This window comes from Carcharodon carcharias, chromosome 10 (assembly GCF_017639515.1).
Source record: "Carcharodon carcharias isolate sCarCar2 chromosome 10, sCarCar2.pri, whole genome shotgun sequence".
Taxonomy (NCBI): Eukaryota; Metazoa; Chordata; class Chondrichthyes; order Lamniformes; family Lamnidae; genus Carcharodon; species Carcharodon carcharias.
This window is the reverse complement of record NC_054476.1, coordinates 157,217,215-157,233,683: the sequence shown is the minus strand read 5'-3', so window position 1 is coordinate 157,233,683 and position 16,469 is coordinate 157,217,215. Positions and strand designations below refer to the sequence as shown.

Genomic DNA, 16,469 nt, shown 5'->3' with positions numbered 1-16,469 from the left:
ATGGGATCTTTGTGTTCTGTATGGCACCATTGCACACCTGGCAGTGCTTTGCATTGTGATATCCAGTTCAAAAGTATTTTATTGAGAGATGATATTCCTGCATTCTTAATTTGACCTGGGACCTTGGATCTACTGTTCATTGTGTAATATATCTGCTATTCATCATTGGACTAGCGATGAGAGATGGGGAGTTCAAGTCCCACCAGTTGCGAAATTAAATTCAATAAATCAGGTCAGTTGTAGGTAAGCACAAGAAATAATGACTGCGAGAGCTGAAAATGGTTCAGTAATATCCCTTGGGGAAGGGAAACTGCTGCTCCTTCTAAGCATTTGATTTTTGAATGGCCCTCTCAAGCCATTTGGTTGAACAATCAACTCCTGAAAGCCCATCACCGCGTTCACCAGGCATCGAGGAGTGGTCGTTAACTGGCGGCACTGCCTATCTCTTGAAAGCAAAGCTAACATAAGCTCTTGTTTGTCTCTTACAGGTGTGCCATTGACTCTGGGAGATGGTCTGCGAGATTGTAGTGCCAATGAGGAGTGGGATATTCTAGGATCTTTGCTGGTGTATTTTGCAAACGACAGTTCCTGTGGTGTTTTGCTTTTGCCCAGAAGCCCATGGTTGTGAGGCCTTGTTCTTTTTATTATAAAGTAGCTTGAATGTTCACACTGGGATTTACTGCATTTGTTTCTAAAACCTTGGGATATGGCTCCGCAGCAGCTTTACGAGTGAGCTCTGACACCTCGAAGTTCCCACCATTTCCCACTCCAAGCTGAGCAGGTTTCGAAAGACGTTCTTGAAAATGACCAGCCTTTTCCGGCGGAACAGTAGCAATGGCAGTTCCAAGAACGGCTCGGCCAACCCTCCTTCGCAGCTGCTCAACAACAGCAGACCGCCCCGACAGGTCCGGAGACTTGAGTTCAACCAGGCCATGGAGGACTTCAAGGTCATGTTCCCAAACATGGACTATGATGTGATTGAGTGCGTCTTAAGGGCCAACAATGGGGCTGTGGATGCCACCATCGACCAGCTGTTGCAGATGAACCTGGACTGTGGATTTGACAATGGGTATGATGATAGCTCGGACTCTGATGACAGCATCCCCCCAGAGGTAAGCACAGGAGTCTTGGCATCGTGGCGGTATGGTGGGGTGGCATGGTTTGTCAGATGAATGCCAGCGATTGCTGGCCATGTTTAGGTTCATACTTGCGCTAAATGCAGCCAGGGTCACATGACAGAAAAGGCCTGAAGCATCTGCCCCATGTTGCTTTGGGAGCGTCCTATTTAAAAAAAAATACTTGTCGTCCATTGGTAAGTGCATTGCCCAATGAGGTGTGGATATGAGCCAGGCTGACTGGGAGATTCCTGGGTTCAATCCCAGGACCTGACTGGTCAGTAAGGTTGGGACCCAACTCCAAGCAGTGTGTTTACACAACACACACGAGGTGCAAAGATTGAAGGTTCTACTATTGGTATCAGCTCCTCAAGTGCTCAGGAGAAGATCAGGCCCTAATCTCCATCCGGTCAGATCTGTGTGTGGACGTTGGTTGAGGAGGGTCTGGCCTTGGCCATGAGACACTCTCACGTTTTTAGTCTGACACTGGCCAATTAAATAATGATATTATTAAACTGCAGCCTGAGGAACTCCTTTACCATCTAAAGGTAAGGGTGTGAGAGATTGTTCCAAACCCTGAAAGCAGCAGCTCCCTGTTACAGTGAATATTGTACTGTGTAACCAGCAAAAAAAAAATTCATCCAAACAATCTTTCCTCTTAGCACGCAGTGCTGTAGTTCCTTTTTCCAAAAGATAACTATTCTTGTTTTCTTGATTTTTGAACAGTATCCAGTGACCCCTTTATACTGCACAATGGCTTCCACTGGAAGACCACTAACTCCCTTTTGCACCAGTGGTTTCCCCCTCCCCCCCGGAGCGCGTGCTGGCTCCTCCTTTCCCTGCAATACACCTCGGCTTCTACTCATCCTGAATCTGTCCCTTCCTTAGTGTGGGGTGGGAATTGGAGCACTGTCATTAGCCAGACAATCACTGAATCCCCAATGATCCGGTGAGCTGGATAGACAGGGAAAGGCCTCACAATCCATCCTCAGCCTGCGAGGAGTTAGCTGATCATGTCGGGAGCACCACAGTTGACAGTAGCGGTAGCTGGGAGCAGTGGTGGTAGATAGGCAGGGGCCATGTTGCCTATGGAGGAGTTTCGGTGAATCTCCATCTGCCATGGTGTTTGACTTCTCGAGCAATGCATCTGTTACATCACAGCTGAGGCCAGCCAGCCCATCCACATAAAGGAGGCATTGAGTTACTTGAAAATACTGAAGTCACTTCTGTTGTTCTATTCACTATGATTGTCTTTCAGTTGAAAGGGTAGATTGGGTTACAGTAACGTTGTACCCCTGGAAACTAATTTGTTTTCTTACACTGACCATCTTAATAAATCGCTTTGCATCAAATATTTCCTTGTCATGTTTTGAGGTAAAAATACTCCAGCTGGCCTAAACAACATCCTTTTAATATCTGCCAGGAAATAGCGACGTGTCTGTTTGGCTGTTGCATCTGAGGCAGAAGGTCATGGGTTCAAGCCACTCTCCAGAGACTTTAGAGGGAGTGCAGCAAAGGTTCACCAGACTGATTCCTGGGATGGCAGGATTGTTGTACGAGGAGAGATTGGGTCAACTAGGCCTGTATTCACTGGAGTTTAGAAGAATGAGAGGGGATCTCGTTGAAACGTATAAAATTCCGACAGGGCTGGTCACACTGGATGCAGGGATGATGTTTCCTATGGCTGGGCTGGTGGTGGGGGGGGTCTAGAACAAAGGGTCACAGTCTCAGGATACGGGGTAGACCATTTGGGACTGAGGTGAGGAGAAACATCTTCACTCAGAGGGTGATGAACCTGTGGAATTCTCTACTGTTGAAGGCTGTGGAGGCCAAGTCAGTGAATATGTTTAAGAAGGAAGTAGATTTCTGGATTCTAAAGGTGTCAGGGGGTATGGGGAGAGAGTGGGACTATGGTGTTGAGATAGAAGATCAGCCACGATCATAGTGAATGGTGGAGCAGGCTTGACGGGCTGAATGATCTACTCTTGCTCCCGTTTTCTATGTTTCTGTGGCATGGGTTCAAATCCCACCAGAGCAGCTGTTCGAATTTGAATTAAACTAATAAATCTGGAATTTAAAAACTAGTCGCTTCGAAGGGGTTTGGTACGATTGTGTGGCCTGCTAGGCCATTTCAGAGGGCGTTTAACAGGCTGTGCTCTGGCTCTGGAGTCACATGTAGGCCAGACCAGGGAAGGACAGCAGATTCCCTGGATAGTGTAGTTCCTACTGTCGATTTATAACTTTGCTCTTGCTGTTTATAAGTTGTTTTGGGAAATACTTGGTACTGATAATATTAAATTGGCATTTGACGTTTCAAGTCAGCATGTAACTGAACAGTGAAACACCTCTCTGCAAAATGTCTGAAAGCTTGCAAAATCCTCAGCATTGCAGGAGAGATTATTTTTATTATTGATTCCTTAACTCTGGCACCCTCACACCAGGGAGAGAGAACATTTTGGGATGCAATATGTGAATAATTTGAGCCATGATGTGTGCTAACTGTAGCAGGCTTGGTGGGGAACAGATGCCTTGGACCAAAAATTCCGATCTAAAACTCTGCCCGTGCCATAACTCTCACTGTGTCCCGTTCACCCCTGCGCTCGTTGACCTTCAATGGCTCCCGGTCAAGCAACATCTCGATTTTTAAAAAAAACTTCTCACCCTTGTTTTCAAATCCCTCCATCGCCTCGATCCTCCCTATCTCTGTACAGCCCTCCAAAATGCCTCCACTGTTCTAACTCCGGCCTGTTGAGCATCCCTGATTTTTAATTGCTTCACCATTGGTGGATGTGCCTTCAGCAGCCATAACTCCCTCCCTAAATCTCTCTGCCTCCCTCTCCTCCTTTAAGACCTACCTCTTTGACCAAGTTTTTGGTCAACTGCCCTAATATCTCCTTATGTGGCTCAGTGTCAAATTTTGTTTGATGACCCTCCTGTGAAGCACCTTGGGATGTTTTTCTATTCTGCTGCTATTTATATGCAAGTTGTTGTTGAAAGCTCTCTTATCACTAGGGTTCTCCTTGTATCATGCCAGGTTGGTTATGTACTGATGGAGGTTGATTGATACTGGAGTTATTAACCAATCAGAATAATGTGTCTAACTACTGTACCAGGATGAGACAATGCAAACGCAATGAGCCTTTGCTGCTAGTAATTCCCAAATTCCTGTGACCGCTCCCCTTCTGTCTACTTATAGCCATCAAACCAGTGTGCTAAGGGAAATACGCAGTTTTGCAAGACCCTTAAACAGGGGTCTCACTTCCTTTTTTTAAAGTCCGGACACTCTACTAGGTATCAATGACACAAAACAAATTTTAGATACAATTTCCACTATATGTGGAAAACCTTTGTTAACTCACTAAGTAACAGTATATACTTATAATGCCAGTTGCTTAGTAAGACCCACGTACAGGAGCTCGTTCCTGGTTGATCAGTCTCCTGAACCAATTCATCCAGGTGACTTCCTGTGATTGATTACAACCATGCTTCCCTGGCTGCAGCAACAATGTCCTTGTGGGCCGTGGCTTTATACCCCTTTCTGACCCTGGTCCCTTGACGTATAAGGTAATACCTCCAAATTGGGTCATCCAATTGGGTTTCAGTACATTATCAATCCCACCATGGCTATACAAGACCACTTGCATGTGGTCATTTCCTGCTTTCAGCAGGGGTTGGAGAGGGTTTCCAGGTGCATATCAGAATGGATGTATTTACCTGCATCTTGATAAGGCAGGAAGAAAGGCATTTACACACATCCAGAGAGGCCATTGTCTGAGTGTTGGCATGGGCAGAAATGTCTGGCAGAGCAATTAGTCTGGGCCAGCATCTTAATAACGTGTGCGTGTCCCCCTCTCATTTAAAGCTCCCTTTGTTTTTTTTAAAAGCCCCACATGAGCCCCAGCGATGATGTCTTCGATCAGCATTTTTCTCCCTTCATCCTGATGTTCTCCACACTCCCATGTTCCTACCACCCAGTGAGCTCCACATGTTGGTCCACACCACAACTGGTTACATTCTACTTACAAACAGAGAAATACAAGAAATATTAAAATGCCTTACGGTTTGCATAGGCCCTTCAGTCTCTCCCACAGGCACTTTCCCTGCACAGGTACCAATTTAGAGGGAGCGTCTGTTCCCTGCATGTCAATGTTAGGGCACCATTGCATCCCCAGTATGTCACTTCACTCAGAAAAGCCTTGTTGGCAGGCGATGGCCACTGTGCACATGTCATGGGTCACGTTAGGTCATAGAGACGCTTCAAAACTAAGGCCCACCGTTGCCCCCTTCAGGTCACCTGAAGAGAAGGGGGAAAAAGTGCGACTGCAGTACTGTCACCAACAGGTTTCATTTAAAGAACTGAATGAAGTGGACAGCCAGATGCAAGTCTCTAACTCACTGTTGAGGCTTCCTCACCTGCCCTTAATCAAAATGATTTTTGGTTTGTCCTCCCCAGGGTGAGTTTGATTTGTAATTAACCGCGATGAGCTTTCCTTGGCAGGGAAATGGCAAGAATCATTGTACGGGATTTCCCTCTTGTGTGCAGTTTTAAATGCGGGTGCTAGAAATTGCAACCAAAAGGATGAAAAGAGTGTGTTTGTGGGTGTCTCACTGATGGGGCCACCCATTACTGCATCCACAATATATCCTTTTCAGACCCCCCCCCCCCCCCCCCCCCCCACCCCCCCCAGCACCCACACCGTTTTGCATCTCCATCACTCCAAGTTGTGTGGTATCCTGACCTTCCATATTGCCTTTGCTTTATCGTTGTTGGGCCAATTTCCTGGAATTCTGCAGCTAACGTTATTGTGGGAGCATCCTAAGCACAGGGGCTGCAGCAGTTCGAGGAGAAGGCCCACCACCACCTTCTCGAGTGCAGCAAGGGATGCGCAGCAAGCGCCCGTGTCTCCCACATTGGAAACCCCACTCCTGAATGATGATGCTGTGTCCTGCTGCTTCAACAGTGAAGGGTTAATTGCTATTGACCAGAAAACCTCCCATATCTGTAAAAGTTCCCAAGCATGGATGATAGGGACTGTGGGAGTTGCAGAAAAGTTAATCTATCTTCATCTGTGGGTCAGCCAAAGTAATATTTTAATGTGACTGGCCAATAACTCTGTGGTTTGTAGCTCTACAGTTCCAGGGGGATTAGTGCTGTGCATTGACTTTAATTGCCAAGACCCTGATCCATTGCAAAAATGTGTGTCATTGGGGGAAATCTTGGTAGACAAGGGCCAGGGTCCTGTTGGACTCGGACTCCAATATGATCAGTTCCCATTGTTGTCATTCTACTGGAAACATAAGCAAAACGTGTGCCTTAAGTGAAATTGAGGGGAGTCTCCCCTCACTCCAACTCCCATCCCTCTCTGTTTTTTGCGTGTGTCCATGTCTGCTCCTGCCTGCTCAACTGCAGGAGAAGCCCCTGTGACTGCAGGGCAGCGTCATCAGACTGGAGCATCTGGAACTGCCCAGGAGCTTCCTAGGAACTTGGTGATTAACCAGTGCAATGCTGAGCCATAACAACCAGAGATTTGCTTTCTAATTTGTGTTGTAGAGTGGTCGATCTAGATTGGGAAGTGGTTGTCGGGTGAGATTAAGTTGTGATGCCTTTCGTGGTTGAACAACCTGCCACCATTCACTGTCTAGATTCACACGGATGAACTAAGGGAAAAGAAAGACTTGCTTTTATACAGCACTTTATCATGACTGCCAGATATCTCAAAGTGCTTTACAACCAGTGAAGTGTAGCCATTGTTGTAATGTGGCAGCTAGTTTGCACACAGCAAGCTCCCACAAACAGCAATGTGATAATAGCCAGATAAACTGTTTTTTGTGCTGTTGATTTGAGGAATAAATATTGGCCAGGACACTGGAGATAACACCCCTGCTCTTTGAAATAATATAATGGGATCTTTTGCGTCCAGCCGAGCAGGCATATCAGTTCAACATTTCATCTGAAAAACAGCACCTCCAACAGTGCAGAACGCCCTCAGTACTGCACTGGAATGTCAGGCTTGATTTCTGTGCTCAAATCCTGGAGTGGGACTCGAACCCGGAAGCTTCTGATTCCAAGAATGCTACCAATTGAGCTGCAGAAGGCATTAAACTAGTAACGTAGAACTGAACTCTGGCAATAGGCAGCACCTCCAGGAGGAAATACTTTAAACAGATAATGAGATTCTCCACTTGAATAGCACGTAGGCTGCCAAGAATTTCTTCTTTGCATTATCGAAATTCCTACTCGGCTAACAGAACAGAGCACCTGTCTTGGATTAGCAAAAATGACGACAGAGATGTGAGGCCTCTTCTCCCTCACGATCTTTACAGTAAAGGATTTTGGAAGGACTTCAATCACATCTCCATTTTAAAGAATTACGTGAGACAGCCATACTTTTGAAGCTGCCCCAAGGCATCTTTGTAAAAGTGCGAGTTTCCGCCAGTATCTCTGACTATAGCCAATGTAAATTCTGGCTCTGTAACTGTGCTGCTGCCCTATGGGAGTCACAGGACCTCAACTTTCCTTTTACACACCCAGGCCCAGAAACAAGGGTTCTCTCTTGAACTCCTCTCCTTCCTTTCTCTCCCAATTTTCTGATTTTCATCACTCCCTCCCTCGCTCCTCCTGTCACTTCTTAGGAAATCAGGGAATCTAAGCTAAGGAAAGCCCAGGCTGGAACTGAGGCCTAGGAATAACTCTTCCACATGGTCTTAGTATCCCCTGCGTTTGACTTCAAGTACACCTTTTTAAAAACAAAAAATAGGACTGCCCTGAAAAAAAATCATTAGAATATGAAAAAAATTTTTTTTTGTCATTTTTCTTGAATGTTTCTCGTTACCAGATATAAAAGTATTGAAAATGGGGGTGGGGACATTGTGGGGAAGACTGTTTGACTGACAGTTAAGCATCATCTAATTGGGTAATGAGCCTTTTTGCTTTCCGATTGGCCTAGGAAGGCAGCATGTCACAAGGATGCACGTGGTGATTGACTAATGGCTGGAGTCTGGGGGCAAGTCATGAGATGAAACCTTCAGTAATACATTTAATCACAGCTGGCAATTCTAGTCCTTGAAAGTGCACAAAGGATACAATGGAGGGTTTTCGTTTTAAGAAAGGAATGTTTTACTTAAAAAGAATTGAAAGCAGGTATAATCAAACAACTGACTGTGTGTGTTTGTCAGTTGATAGAAGGTACACTGCCGATGATAAGATGATGGAGTCTCATTAAAGACTAGTTCGAACAGGAGTAAGAGAAAGGAAAAAATTGGGACAAACAAAAACTAATCACAAATGAATTTGAGATCAGGCTGCTATAGTAAGGAACTCACAATGTTACGAAAAAAGACTTGCAGTCATATAGCGCCTTTTATAACCTCAGGAGGTCACATGGTGTTTTACAGCCAGTGGATTACTTTTGAAGTGCATGGAATGTAGGGAACGCGGGAATCGATTTGTGCACAGCCCCTCAGCAAGTCCACCAGTATGCCCCAAAACACTTCACACACACTGCATTATTTTGGAGTGCAGTTACAGTTGATGTGTCACTACTTTGTGCAGAGTAAGGTTCCACAAAATACAGCAAGTTCGATAACCCACTGATCTAATTTCTGGTGATGTTTAAGAGGGATGAATATTGGCCAGAATACCAGGAGAACCCCCTAACTTTTTTCAGCTAATTCCTTGGTGTCTTTAACATGCAATTGAGCAAGCATCCACTGCATCAGTTTAACGTGTTATCCAGAAAATAGTGTCTCCCTTATAAGACCATAAGATGTAGGAGCAGAAGTAGGCCATTTGGCCCATCTAGTCTGCTCCACCATTCAGTGAGATCATGGCTGATCTGATGATGCTCAACTCCACTTTCTGCCTTTTCCCCATAACCCTTGATTCCTTCACTGAGTAAAAATCTGTCTTTCTCAGCTTTGAATATACTTAGTGACCCAGCCTCTACAGCCCTCTGCAGTAAAGAATTCCACAGATTCACTACCTTCTGAGAGAATAAATTCCTCCTCATTCTGTCTTAAATGGGTGCCCCCTTACTGTGAGATTATGCCCTCTGGCCCTAGACTCTCCCACAAGGGGAAACAACCCCTCAGCATCTACCCTGTCCAGCCCCCTAAGAATCTTCTTTGTTTCAGTAAGGTCACCTCTCATTCTTCTAAATTCTAATAAGTACAGGCCCAACCTACTCAACCTCTCCTCATAAAATCTCTCCATACCCGGAAACAGCCTAGTGAACATTCTCTGGACTGCCTCCAATGCCAGTATATCTTTCCTTAGATAAGGGGACTAAAATTGTTCATAGTATTCAAGGTGTGGTCTAATTTATGCCTTGTGTGGCTTTAGCAAGACTTCCCTATTTTTATACTCCATTCCCTTAGAAATAAAGGCCAACACTACATTTGCCTTCCCTATTACCAGTTGAACGTGTGCATGAATCCCAAAAAGCTAACATACAAGGACTCCCAAAACTCTCTGTACTGCAGCTTTCTGCAGTCTTTCTCCATTGAAATAATATTCAGCTCCTCTATTCTTGCTGCCAAAATGTATAACAACACATTTTCCCACATTATATTCCATCTGCCAAGTTTTTGCCCACTCACTTAACCTGTCTATATCCCTCTGTAGACACCTTGTGTCATCTTCACCACTGCCTTCCCACCTATTTTTGTGTCATCCCCAAACTTGGTGATAGTACATTCACTTCCCTCATCTAAGTCATTGATATTTATTGTAAATAATTGCGGCCCTGTGGCACTCCACTAGCTACAGGTTGCCATCCCGAAAATGCTCCCCTGTCCCAACTCTGACTTCTATTAGTCAGCCAATCCTCTCTCCATGCTAATATACTACCCCCGACACCATAGGCCCTTATCTTTTTAAGTAGCCTTATGTGCGGTACCTTATCTAACGCCTTTTGGAAATCCAAATATATTACGTCTACTGGTTCCCCTTTATCTATCCTGCTTGTTACCTCCTCCAAGAATTCTGATAAATTTGTTAGGCATGATTTTCCTTTCATGAAGCCATGCTGACTCGGCTTGATTAGATTATGTATTTCTAAATGCTCTGCTGTTACATCCTTTATAATAGACTCCAACATTTTCCATGGACGGATGTTAAGATAACTGGCCTATAGTTTTTTTTTGCCTCCCTCCCAGCACTTCAGTATAGCACTGAAGGTTCAGCCTAGATTATAGGCTCAAGTCCTGATGTGAAGTTGGGCCCCTAGTTCGTGGGTGAGTGTGGCACCAGCAAGCTGGCATGTGTTGGGAATGGCAAAACAAATATCGAGGTGGAAAGGTTATGGATTAGTCATAAAAACAAGTTCACTTATTTCAGCCACTACTCCACTTTTGGGTACTTGGCTCTTCTGTTCATACGTCTACCACTCTTACTGGAATTGGCCCCAACCTGAGCTGACTCTGGTATTCTCCGAGGTTTTTATTTTACTGCACTAACCACATTGGTAGAGTAGAGGTCGAGGCTTTTACAGCAGTGTGTGTAAATTGGGGAATGTCCCCATGCAATGCTGACTGCACATGGCCCACTGGAAAGAAGGCCACACTAGACTGAACGAGCTCTTCCCATTTCATTTGAGTAACGTTAACAAAGATACTATCACTGCTTGCGGAATGTCATGGTGGATGAATGTCAGCCAAGCTCCTTAAATAGAAAGGTTGATACGCATGAAGAATACAATGTTTGTTGAAGTCCACGTAACCCTTAGATATGCAGTATTATTTCTGCCAATGGCAAAAACGGGTCCAATTCCACAGTGAGGCATTTTTTTTTTTTAAAAAACTTCATTTTCGGGCAGGAGGCTTTACTGACATGACTGGGGCTTAATGTCCATTTCTGAGAGGTGGTGGTTTGATACAACTGAGCAATTTTTACTGGGCCACTTCAGGCCCACCCCAGCATGGTTGACTCTTAACTGCCCTCTGGAGTTACATGTAGGCTAGACAGCAGGTTTCTTTCCCTAAAGGGCATAAGTGAAGCGCTTGGGTTTTTGATAAAATCTGACTCTTGGTCATTTTTAACCAATGGAGGTTATATTTCAAGAATGTTCCTTTTAAACTGAATTCAAATTCTCAAACTGCCATGGTGAGATTTGAACTTGTGTTCTCTGAATTTATTAGTCCAGCTCGCTGGATTGCCGGATGGGTAACATAACCACTACAATACCTGATCTCTAATTTGGCCTGGTCAATTTGATTTCAATATGGATAGACTCCAGGAACCCAGGCCCAGCCTGAATGCTTGGTATGTGTGGAGATTGCTTCCCTCTTGCACGTCAGGTTGTGTGTTTGGGTCACTGACGTCTTCTTGGAGGAATGGCTTGATGGTAGGTTGACAGATTGCAGTGGTCATAGTGTGTGTACCCTGATTGGCTATCGGCCTGGTGACCACGCCATTTTAAACTCAACGAGTTGCTTTAGCGTAAGGAAAAAGCCTGAAAAACTTTTGTGGTTCACCATTGGCACATTAAATAATTCTCATTAAAATTATATATTCACATATTTGCCTATATAACGAGTTTCACTGCATTTCAAAGCCATTCATTACGTAAAGTGCGTTGACATCTTTTGACATAATATATAGATGTGAGAGTCAGCAGGACCTTTCCCCAGGACATGGTTTGGGTAGACTCTGTGGTTCAACCAGTGGTACATAATCTAGAAGAAAGGATCCTGGCTCATCAAGGTCCTTTCTGGTTTTACGTTTTCTTCCTGTGCTAGTTGTGAAGGTCACTCCCCAAGTGTCAGAGGATTAGGTTATCAAGAAAGACTGAAGAGACCTGAACTGTTCAGCCTTAAAAAAAAAAGGCCAACTGCCCAGAAATATTTTACAAGAGTGCATGGCATAGAAATAATTCTTCTGGAGCACTACTTCGAGATAACGGGCGAGAGGAGGACATTGAGGATCAAACATGTTTAAGATGGATTTGGGATTGATATCAGGAAGCACTCTTTGTGCAACGAGTGAGCAACTCTTGGGAAGGGATAAAAACAGAAAATGCTGAAATTACACAGCAGGCCCATCAGAATCTGTAAAGAGAAAAGTCAGGGTAATGATTTGAGTTAATCTGTTCTGACCAAATGTCATGGCCTATCTTTCCTTTTAACACAGCTGCTGACTGACCTCCTGTATGTTATCAGTATTTTGCTGTTCCTGTTTCACATGGTCAACATTCATGATTTGATTTTTTTTAAAAAAAGAATCACAGCTGGACTGAACTGCCAGTTATTGCAGCAGAGACTAAAACTTTGGAATCATTTAAGACCCTTGTTCAAAATTCGGCCTTGGATACACACTTGGATCTGAGGCCTGGTAACTAGCCCAAGCTAACAGGGCCTATTTATTTTCTGGTTTCTTGTTTGAATTTAATAATGAGCCTGGGGCTTTGGAAAGGATTGTTTAATGTGCTCATGAATCATTGGCCGTAAACCTAAAATCCAAACACCAAGGGCAGAATTTATCACTGAGCGCACAACCGACACACTCGAGTGTAAAATAGTGTGTGATGTCAGGCGAGCGGCCCAGTGTCATAGCACACTCGTGCAATACTTCGGCCAGCAGGCGCACGCTAAAATCAAGCGCGCCCGCCGGCAATTAAGCCCATTAACGGCGCAATTAATAGATTTTTCATTGCCTGGTCAATGTTGTTGGGTGGACAAATCGGCCTGGCGGCCTTTGCATTTTTCATGAAAGCTCACCCACGGGTGGGGTGAGGTTTCCGTGATAATTTAAATTAAAATAAATTTCTGTGGACAACATTTACATGACCTGCGTTTTCAGGTGACTGATTATGAAACTTGGACACTTTTTTTATTCCAGTTCCTGTGACTTTTATTAGTTTAGGTTGTTCAGGCCTTTAGCTCCCTGAGACAACCCTGTACCTTCAGGGAACTTTCAGTGAGTGCTCGCCTGCACCTGCGCTGACCTCAGCACTCACAACCCACCCCCCCCCGCCCCCCAACCTCATGCCCCCACCCCAGCAGCACTGAGCATTTCAGCGTGCTCTTCACGCTGGGTGCCCGTTAATTCACGTGTTGGGGTTCAATCGTGATCCGCAGTCTGTTCCCCGGCCGATCCCAGTACTGCCAATTCAGCCCGCCGACCTAAATTCCCACCTCAAGGATTTCAAGAAGCCATTAAAACGAAAAATTAAAAGTGGGCATAATTGGAGGTAACCTTAGGACAGGCGTTAGTAATTTTTTTTTGGGAAGTAGGAGACAGACAACATGGATAAATATTCTCTCATTGGTGAATAGTTTCCCCAAGTATCTGTACTGGGGCTTTTCACCGTCTATGTCAATGACTTTGAAGGAATACTGAGTCGCATATCCAAATCTGCAGCTGATGCTAAGTTTGATGAAAACAACAACTTGTATTTATATAACGCCTTCAATGTAGTGAAACACACTAATCCTTTTGAAGCACTTTGGTATCAGACAAAATTTGATACCGACACAGACAAAGAGATCTTAGAGTAGATGGCAAAAAAAAACTTAGTTGAAGGAGTTGGTTTTAAGGAAGAAAGAGGGGTTTAGGGAGGGAATTCCAGAGTTTAAAGCCTAGGTAGCTGCAGACACTGCCACCAATGGTGGAGTGATTAAAATCGGGAATGCTCAAGATGTCCGAATTGAAGGACTGTGGGTAATTTTTTCTTTCTTTCACGGGCATCACTGACTTTGCCCATCCCTAATTGCCCTTGAGAAGTTGAAGTGAGCTGCCTTCAACTAGTGCAGTCCATGTCCTGTAGGCCCGCCCACAGTCCTGTGAGGGCTTTTACAGTGAAGGAACAGCAATATAGTTCCAAGTCAGGATGGTGACTGACTTGGATGGGAGCTTGGAGATGGGCTGAGGATGGAGGGGGAGGGTCAAGGTTTTTGTTTTGAGGGGAAGGGTGGTTACAGCAGATCTGAAGGAGAAGAGGACACCAGCTGAGGGTGGAGCTGTGAACAATAATTGTCACGGGAGCAGGAGGTGGGTCTTGAGGACAAGACGAGCTCAGAGAGAGCATGAGGTGAGATTCTTAGAGGAATTTTGGCCTGGTGGACAGGATGGAAGCAGCAGAGTCCGCTGATCGGATGGTCTCAATCTTAGTGATGAAAGTCCATGAGCTCCTTGAACTTGTTACAGGTGAGAATGGAAGAGGCAAGAGAAGAAGGTTTGAGAAGACGGTTTTCAACAGAGAAAAGGAGATGGGGGTTACCTCTTCATTGCAGGGTGATCCCAGAATAGTGAGCAGGTCCCAAGAATGCTCTATGTGGTCTAGTCAGATCTGGCAATCAATGGCTAATCCAGATGTTTGCTATATATGACAGCGGAGATGAGGGCCATACCAGGAGGAATGTCCAGCATGAAAGGGGGTAATGGTTTTAATGGCATCAAAGGTGGAGGCATGGGTGTGATTGAGCAGATTGGTAGCTGTAGAAGTATTGTGGTGAATGAAGGGCGAATGGCTAGGCAGATGGGGTTTTGAAAGTGCAGTTTAAGTGAATTGGGAAGGAGTTTTTTTTCCCATGGCAGGCACGGTTCTGTAGATGGGAGCAGGAAATTGGACATAGACAGTCTAAGTGGGTGGGCAAATCTGTAGCAAATGGAGTTTAATATGGGGAAGTGTGAGGCCATCTGAGAATAACAAACCTAAATTTTTCTAAATAACAAAATGACAAACTGTGGAAGAGCAAAGGAATTGGACATCTATGTATTCCAATCACTGAAAGCTAGTACAAACAGATACAAAAAGTAATCAAAAAGGCTTGTTGAATGCTGGTCTTTGTCTCATGTGGGCTGGAATGTATAGGGGAGGAAATGATGCCTCAGTTGTTGTATGGTGTTGAATACAGTCCAGTATGTCTGAAGAAGTCTTCGTAGTCATACATAGCTTAACTGTAAGTCTTTACTGACTCATAGAACTATTTACAAGTATACAGTTAGGAGCTGTCTCCATGCTTGCTGGTACACCCAGCTCTGTCCAACATTTGACTGACCCTGGGTGCAGGTCATGTGCTCTCTTCCATCATTGTGGGCGGTAATGTACGCTGTCCCACATTAACCCTATATGTGCTAGACCCTTGTATTACACAGGTGTGCAGCATTGGGCATTGAGGGGTGATCTAATGGTGTTGAAGTTGATTAGAGGATTCAGTAGAATATAGACACTTTCCTCTGCTGGGGAGCTCATGAACAACCTCAAAGTTGGAGCCGGGTCATTTAGGGGTGAAATCGGCAGGTTTTCACATAATGGATAGTGGAAAGGTTCTGGATGCTGGGTCAATTAAAAATTTCAGAGATCAGTTGATTTTTGTTGGGCAAGGGTATCGAGGTATATTGAACAAGGATGGGGAAATGGAGCTGAGTTATGGAATAGCCATGATTGAATTTTTGTATCCATTTGTAGCAAGGACAATTTTCATTGCCTTTGAGAAGGTAGATGTGATGAGCTTCAATAGCTGAAGGTTCCGAAGAGCAGAACAGGCTTTAGGGGCTGAATGGCTTATTTATTCCTGTTCCTACGTTCATGAGGTCCTGTTGGCATTTCTAACTGTGGATAGAAGTAATTTAATGGGTAAATAGATTTGTGACCCCCAGGGATTCATATCATGTATCAGTGTAGCCCAAATAGACAGGAGCTTGGACATTGCTGACTTGAACAATGTGAGAATGCAGTGATGGGCAAGGGTAACGATAAGATAGATGAGATCAGATGGGTTGACTGGCCTCTCTCATTCATTCATATTTATCCCGTGTTCTCATGATGACAGTGATGCATGGCCTCTTCTCCCTCATCAAACTGAAAATCAAAATAGCCAAACCCTTTTATTTCTGGAGAGTGCCCCTTTAACTGAGGTAGCGTCAGATTGTAGCTGAAGGCCCTTTGAAACAACACAGCTTTTGTTTTAAATTGGAGAGAAAGTGAGCCAGTCTGGTCAAACTAGCGTAGACTTCACTTAAATTTTCTTCTTCTCCCTTGTCCAGATTTTGGAGAGGACACTAGAGCCGGACAGTTCCGATGAAGAGCCTCCACCCGTGTACTCTCCTCCTGCCTACGACATGCATGTATTCGACCAGGGTTATCCGCAGCTCCCTCCGTTGCCACCTCGACGGTAAGCACCACGACCACAGCCAACAGCCACCCTTGCTTTTGCTTATAAATCAGGGCAGATGACGCTTTCCAGCTCGGACCAGTAAGAATGGTCCAACATCCATTTGCACTACCTTTCAGTCAATGCCAGCTAGAGTCACACCAAGGCCATCTCCTGGATTTTGAGAGACATTACACTGTTTGCCAATGATAGCACCGTTAGTCTAAGTTCTTAAATGACACTGGATTAGGCAGTCTGTCC

General features: G+C 44.7%; 1 protein-coding gene across 1 annotated transcript in view; it reads left to right on the top strand.

Annotated features, from left to right (window-relative positions):
• Positions 1–485: 485 nt before the first annotated feature.
• The window catches only part of LOC121283592 (CUE domain-containing protein 1-like), a 46,281-nt gene continuing 30,297 nt past the window's right edge, over positions 486–16,469 (top strand). Inside the window, exons 1-2 of the mRNA XM_041198349.1 lie at positions 486–1,112; positions 16,102–16,229. Coding sequence (XP_041054283.1) covers positions 804–1,112; positions 16,102–16,229 — 437 coding nt within the window. The 5' untranslated portion in view covers positions 486–803. The remainder of the gene's footprint in view (positions 1,113–16,101; positions 16,230–16,469) is intronic.